The 7,560-nt window shown below is 38.6% G+C and overlaps 1 protein-coding gene across 1 annotated transcript in view; it reads right to left on the reverse strand.

Moving 5' to 3' along the window:
* Positions 1-7,560, reverse strand: part of FAM3C (FAM3 metabolism regulating signaling molecule C) — a 15,985-nt gene that overhangs the window by 7,782 nt on the left and 643 nt on the right. The window contains exons 2-4 of the mRNA XM_005420905.2: positions 3,792-3,896; positions 2,651-2,680; positions 2,132-2,255 (exon numbers count right to left, since the gene is read on the reverse strand). Coding sequence (XP_005420962.1) covers positions 2,132-2,255; positions 2,651-2,680; positions 3,792-3,896 — 259 coding nt within the window. The remainder of the gene's footprint in view (positions 1-2,131; positions 2,256-2,650; positions 2,681-3,791; positions 3,897-7,560) is intronic.

Below are 7,560 nucleotides of genomic sequence, written 5' to 3' on the forward strand. Positions count from 1 at the left end.
AACACAAAGTAATCAGAAAAAGAAAAACCTTTTTGCAACTGTGAGTTGCAAAAAAAGAGCTACTCAAGAGGAAATACACTTTTTTCAGAGCTCTGATGTATTACTTTGTACCCTTGAGACAGCTTGTGCATCATCACAAACACAACAGGCTGCAATGCAACAGCTTCCCATAGGAGGGCAGCCCTTCATCAGTTTTAGAATTCTACCACGAATTTACAGTCTACAAGTTAAGAGCTTTGGAAAAAAAAATAAAACCTCTTATGAGCAAAGCAGGAGATCATCGAAAATCAATCAAATTTCCTGGTGGACACTTAGACAGACATGACCAGTTCCCCTCTGAAGGAATTCAGAAAGATGTTTGCCAAGGAAAGCTGGACTTTAGAATCCAATATCTGTGTATTGAAGTGCCCACTTACAGGACTTTTTCCAGCAACTACTTTTTTTTTTTTCATCACTTTCTTCAGAAAAAGATCTAGTAGAGGATTTTCCTTTTTTTGGACAGAAATAGAAAAACCTCTTCTTATTTAAACAGTCAGCAAGACATTAAAACAAAAAAAAAAAGAGTCAAAAATCCCAAACAAAACAACCCTACAATCCTGAAATTAAAATATTACTTGCATCCCCACAACTTTTAATCATTGAATCAGCTTAAGTGTTCACAGATATTAAGCTCCCTATATTAAGCAACCAGAATGAGACAGTAGCATGTTTTGTAACACCAGCAGAAATACCAGGCTGAGATTAGATCAGCCTGCCCAAGGTCACCCAGCAAGTCACCAGGAAGAATGGAAAGGGAAGGAGCAGCCTGCAAGAGTGGAAAGGGAAGGAGCAGCCTGCAAGAGTGGAAAGGGACGGAGCAGGCTGTAGCCTCTGGGTGTCCAGGTGAGCTCCTGCTGAGCACCTGCAGCTCCCCAGCTACACCGGATGCTCTACTGCAAACTGACTCCCACACCAGCCAGCAAGCGTGAGCTAAGCCAGCCTTACACAGGAATGCTACTTAGTGCTAAAAAGAATCTTCTCTAAAGATCACTTGAGACTAGCCTTACAGTTACTTTGGAGAGTAAAGTGATCTTCTTTTTTTAATACATGTATTATCCTAGCTATGTGGGGTTATTATCCTATTATGTGGGGTTCTGCTGTTCACAGAGAAGCTGCCATTGGCTCTAGAATTCCTTAGCACCAGCTGCTGTATGTGCTGTCTGTACTAATATACTGTAAGCTGAGAAACAGCTAAACTGGAGTAGCTTAAATGCAAGTGGAAGGCAAAAGTGTTAAGTGTGACTGACATTTTAAAAAAATCTCCTTCCAACAACACTAACATTATGTCTTTTCTGACATGCCACCTGCAAAATCAAGTGCATTAGATTATGTTATAGGAAGCTGCACACTTGGGTTGTTCCTGCTCATTATCACCCAAAGAGGAAAAACACAGTCTAAAACTAAATATTAATATTCCCATTATGGGGGTTTACTGAAAAGTACTCAGTTAAATACTTTATGCACAGTATTACTGATAATACTGTGTCAAAACCACAGTATTATCAGTAATAATTAAAAAGAGGACTTCAAACCAAACTGTGTCTCAAGCAGTTGTTTTCCTCATTTCACTATTGTATGAATTTATTAACTTCAGCTACTATCAGCACAATTAAATAACTATCAATCATTAAAATACTATTTTTCCCTTTTGAAGACAACCTTAGAAGAAAAGTAGAAAATATGTTCTGACATTGGTACTGAGGAAATACAGTTTAGAAGATTACTTGCAAAAGACAATACAATTATTCACTGAATTACTATTAGAGGCACCAGGACAGGTTACTTAGAGACAGGTGTGCATCTGACTTGACAAAGGCTAACTAACCCTTAAGTCTATAAACCTGAAACAAAGTGCAAGCTATCTTGCATGTATTACAACAACATAAATTTCTGCATTTACTGCAGAGCATTAAGTATGCTTCATCAGAGATAAGGTTATAATGCAACCTGACCTTTTCATGTCACAAACTTTGACATGTGTTTTTTCGCATACTGTTTGCAAAAAAACCCTGATTTAAACAGCTGATTTTGTGTGCAAAGTGATCTAAGTATTTGAAAGAGACATTTAGAAACAACAGGCAAAAATACTTACACATTATCCTCTACACAAATTTTAGGTCCAACTACATTCGCTGCTCCACTTGACATTTTGAATGCAAAATGCTTTTCAGGACAAGCTTTAGAGATCCCACACTTGTATCTTGGAGGTTTTGTAGCTTTCAAAAGGAAATAAACCAAGATTTTAGAGAACACCACAGGTAGGCCAACAGACAAATACATTCTGAAGGAATTCAAGGAAGACAGCAAACACAAATGCTGTCACATCTGTAGTTACAGAGCAGTTTAAAATAACCTAAGCTCCTGAAGCACATCATTATTCCAACTTCTTGTTGTCACCCTGCTGCTTGCTCTGGCACCGTCATCAAAAGCCACAAGCCAAAACTACAAAACAGACTTTACCAGAAATTTAGGAAAATCAGGAGAAGAGGAAAATTAGTTTCTGATTGCATTTGAAGTGTAATTAAGACTTTCTTAACTATGAAAATTCATCAGTCTTTCTGTTATTAGCAAAAGCAAGGCACAGCAGTAATACATGCCTATGAATACTCACAGCGTGCAGCTGCATCCAACGCTGATCTAGCTAAAATGAAAAAAGAAAATTTTACAAGATGTTACTATTAAAGTGTCATTTGCTATATCATATCCAATAAATGTAAAATCTTCCTGTACCCCTATCTAAACAGGCTGGGTGAAATGAAGTATCAAATCCACCTGAATATTATGCTGCAATAAAAAACAGCTTTTATGCATTAGCAGAATGAAAGTGATTAGGAATCCCATTCAGAAGCACTGCTTTCATTTATGGCTCTTAGAGAACCATGGAGTCAAAAACCCACAGAGATCCAAAACCTCTGAGAATACATGGAGCTCAGGGGATTGAAGCGAATTAATTCCCTCCTTACAGCTTCACTGGGATGGACTTCCTTTCACCTAAACTGGAAGCCTGCAGTTCAGATGTATTTCAACTCAGCCATTCATGACTCCCTTTCCTGAGATATGAAGAGACACAAGTGCCCCCACCACACACACACCTGAATGACACCTGAATGACACCTCTGTCTCAACAATGATTACTAGAGATGTCTCTGCTGACTGCTTCGGACGGCAGCTCACACTGCAGTAATACAGAGTTAAAGAACTCCAGCCATGTACCAAACATTGTTTAGGAGTTTTTTTGGTAATAAAAAGCACCTTGAAAGAAAATTCTGGTTCAAAATAGACTCTGAAATTTGAGGCACCTCAACTGCTAATCTTTATCTGCATAACACATCTAAAATGTTTTGATTACTGCACATTCAACTTAACACAGTAGCATACCTACACAAGAGAAAAAAAAAACCCAAAACAAATTCTAAATCTCTTTAGCAGTAGTAAGAGCACACATTTCCAGAAACATGATTCAAGTCACCTAATTTATTACTCTACACTAAGAATGCATTTCCACTAAACAAACAACAACAAAAAAAGCAGGTAAAATTATGTATCCTTGGCAGACAAAAAAAAATCAAAATTATTATTATTATTTCATACAGAAAATAATTTAATACACATATATGTAAAAAATAAGCACATCTATTAAAGATAAATTCAATTCTTAAATTGAAGAGCTCAGGCAAAACTAACATGATATTCTTGATAAAGGCTCAAGTAAATATTAATAGATGTCCAGAGAAAACAAAGCCATCACTTACCAAATATGTGTCCTAAGTTTGCATCCATTTTTATTTCAAACACTTGAGATATGACATAAAACGTCAATAAAAATATTGCTATGACTACTACCAACTTTGCAGCACCTGTTAAAAAACAGAAAATATTTCAAAAAATTACCTGCAAATGGTAACATTAGTTTACCAAAATTAGCAACATGAGAAATGTGTATCAGATTACACTCTGGGGAACTCAGAAATAGGATGATCATTTGTGGACTTACTAAACAGAATAAATCTGAAAAAAGGGATGGATATTATGGATGGATATTATAATGTAGTATGGATATTATAATGTAGACTGCAACTGCATCAATCCATCAGGTTATGCAATGCACTCTGGTTTTAACTTTCTCTACCTCCATGCATTCTCTGACACTCTAGTACACCAACTCAGCTCAGCAGCCAGGAGAAACCAGACTTCCATAAAAATCCAGTTTAACCAAATGAACTAAGATGATCTACCTGGCTGTTGTCCAAAGGCTGTTGTCCAAAATTCCCACCTTCCCCACTCCACTTGCGTGTTCTTAGCCATGAGTACCTGGTTCTTCACTGTTCACAAATACTGTGTTTCCCCCTGATCTCAAATGGAGCCATCTCTGTTTTAATATATGGCCCAGACTGAGTGATTAGGGATCTGTTTATATACTGCAGCTTGGCTACTATGGTCAGTCAGCTCTGAGTGTGACATTAAAAAAACCAACCAACCAAAAATCAACAAAAAACCCCCAAACCACCAGCCAACCAGAAACAAGCATTCTCACTTACTTTTCAAGAAATGTATATTAATGACCTTCAGAAAATAAGTTTGATAACTCAAAGCCTATTTTAAAATAAGTAAGGAAAAGCAGTACCTCTCCTGTCTCCCTTTTAATATACTGAAATAGGCAGTTCTAAGTTTTACAGGGCTAAGTTTCTGCAGTGCTGAGTGGCCAATCTACTTCCTGGGAGGAGAGCTGTAAGCACACAACCACAGCAGCTTACACCTGAAATGGAAATGTGATACAGCCACAAACCTCACCATTTTTTAGCATAATTTGCAGTACATTTTTACAGAATACTCCACTCTTAAATGACTGTAAAATACTGACTAAAAAATACTGACTAAGAGTACAAGGCAGGCGAGGAGGCATCTGATCAACATCCTGCCTTCCTATCTCACCACAGTATATCAAACTGGTTGGAAGAATCAACCTTAAAGAATGCTTCTTTTTCTCAGATTGCCAGCCAAATCCTTTAGAAAAAAACAAACTTATATACTCCTGCAGATCTCAGACTGCTGCTGTGACGGGCTGCTCAGAAAATCTTAAAATAGACAGATTACTCAGCCTTGAGAAGGATGAGAGATGCTAATCAACCCTCCCAAAAGGCTGAAAAAAGATAAGTGGATACAAAAAGAAAAGCAAGATGAAGAAAGATACAAGGGTTTTTTACTTGTAGTTTGGTCTTTTTCATGTGTGAGCACACACATTATGATGTAAGAAAACACAGGTGCAAACCTAGCTTAAAAATATTATGCTGGAACTCCAAAGACCACTGCACTTGAAAGGAAGGGAACCATGTGCAAGCACAGGAGAAACAGATGATCTCAACATATGTTAAGAAATGGGGTAAAGGCCTTCCAAGCAACACTGCTTAAAACCATAAGTGGTACCAGATTTTGGAATGTGTCATCTAGCAAGTGGCATTTAGAGTGCATGTTTTAGTATATAGGATGTGAGATGAACAAGAACTCAGTCTGAGGACCAACCATCCCCTCTACCCTGTATTCTGAGCTTTTCAACTGAACTGCAAGTGCTCCCTTCAAAGGAGCAGTAAGAAATCTCCTAGAAGGTTCCTTAAGCATTTGAACCAAAACTGGCATGTTTGCTACAGGTGAAACATCCTGTAGGAACTGCCATATCTACCTTGTGGTTTTTAACATAAAAAATAGCTAGATGGAAGGGAAAAAAAAAACTTAAAACGTGTGGAAAGTAGTTTTCCAGATGAATCAGGTACTCAAAAATTGGAGCATTTTCCAGTTCTTTATCAGTTTCACTTTAGCAGATTGCTTCCAGTTATACATACTGTGGTTAGTAAAGCAAAATTAGGAGTAGTGACAAAAATTGTATGCATTAACAAGCTCTGGAAAAGGTGCCATTTTCTTCTAGAAGAGGCAACAATTTCTCCTTCTGCAAAATAACGCTGTAACTACTGATAAAAGCGCAATGCACCAGAAAGTCAGATTTATTCCATTGCTACACAGGCTATTCTACTGTGACAAAATGTCAAAAAATGGTTTCTTTTAATGTTATATTAGCAAAGATCTTATTTTTATAACCACCATCCCTTCTGTCAAGTAAAATGAGTTTCTTAAAGCCTGTACGACAGTAACTTAGCTCTATGAAAAGGCTCTTACAGTTTTCAAACTCCCAGCAACCATTAAGAAAGTTTCAGACACTTAAAACAGCACATAGCAATTTTAGTGAGGTGGGGAAGTGGCTTAAGACAACCCTTTGCCATTTCCTTATTTCTTCATCACCTTACAGAAACAGCAGCCAAAATATGTCAATTCAGGGCAGCTTAAGCAGTCACTGCAGATCAGCTACAGCATTTTAACAAGGCGATTGCTCTTCCACCATCCCAATTCCAAAGTGAGTTCCATTAAACACCAATAAAGTAGAACAGCAATGCCTGTTATGCCAGTTAAGTGAGGTGTCCCCTGACAAAGTTTGATGAGGATACCAAACTCAGTGGAAGGGGGCATGTCTAAAGGGAGAGCCAACCTGCAGGAACACCTGGATAGGCTGGAGGAATGGGCTAACACTACCACTGAAGTTCAACAAGGACAAGTGTAAAGTCTTCTACCACAGAAATCATAACCCAGGAATAAAGAACAGACTGGAATCTACCCAGCTGGGGAGCAGATCTGTGGAAAAGAACTAGGGGATTCTGGTGGACAACCAACTCAATACAAATGGAGGGTGCTGGCAAAGAAGCCAACAGGATGCTGGGCTGCATGAACAGGGGCATCACCAGCAGAGAGAAATAAAGTCATTATTCCTCTCTGCACAGCACTTGTCAGGCCACACTTGTTACACTCCCTTCAGTGTTGGACCCTGCTATTAAAAAAAAAGAAAAAAGACAAAGATGTGGACAATCTAGAGACAGTCCAACACAAAGATAATCAAAGGACTGGGAAGCCTGCTAGATGAGGAAAGGCTGAGACTGCTGGGTTTGTTCAGCTTTGAGAAAAGACTTACAGGAGAACTTAGTACCATGTTCCAGTATTTCAAGGGTGGCTACAAAGAAGATGGAGACTCCCTTTTTGCAAGGAGTCACGTGGAAAACAAGAGGGGTAGTGGGTACAAGTTATTGTGAGGAAGATTTCAGTTAAACACAGAAAACTTGTCACAATGTGAACAATCAGCCATTAGAATAATCTCCCCAAGAAGTGGTGGACTCCCCAGCACTGGCCATTTTAAAATCTTGCTGGACAGAGTGCTGGGCTAGGGTTCAAATTTTAGGAAGTTATAGCAGCATGAAAAATATAGGGTAAAATACAGCTGCTACTTCCTGGATGGAAGGAATGCTGTGAGCATGCTCAAAACCTATCCCACAGCAATTCCATACATACACAATCTGCAATCTCAAGCACGTGCTAACAGGTGAAGCAGAGCAGAAACACCTTGGTCAGCCTCTGTTGAAATCAGACAGTACTTGATAGCTGATAAACCTGCACAGCACCTGTCAGCCAAGGGAGATAGGAGCA

The sequence above is a fragment of the Geospiza fortis genome, unplaced genomic scaffold (assembly GCF_000277835.1).
Source record: "Geospiza fortis unplaced genomic scaffold, GeoFor_1.0 scaffold195, whole genome shotgun sequence".
Classification (NCBI taxonomy): domain Eukaryota; kingdom Metazoa; phylum Chordata; class Aves; order Passeriformes; family Thraupidae; genus Geospiza; species Geospiza fortis.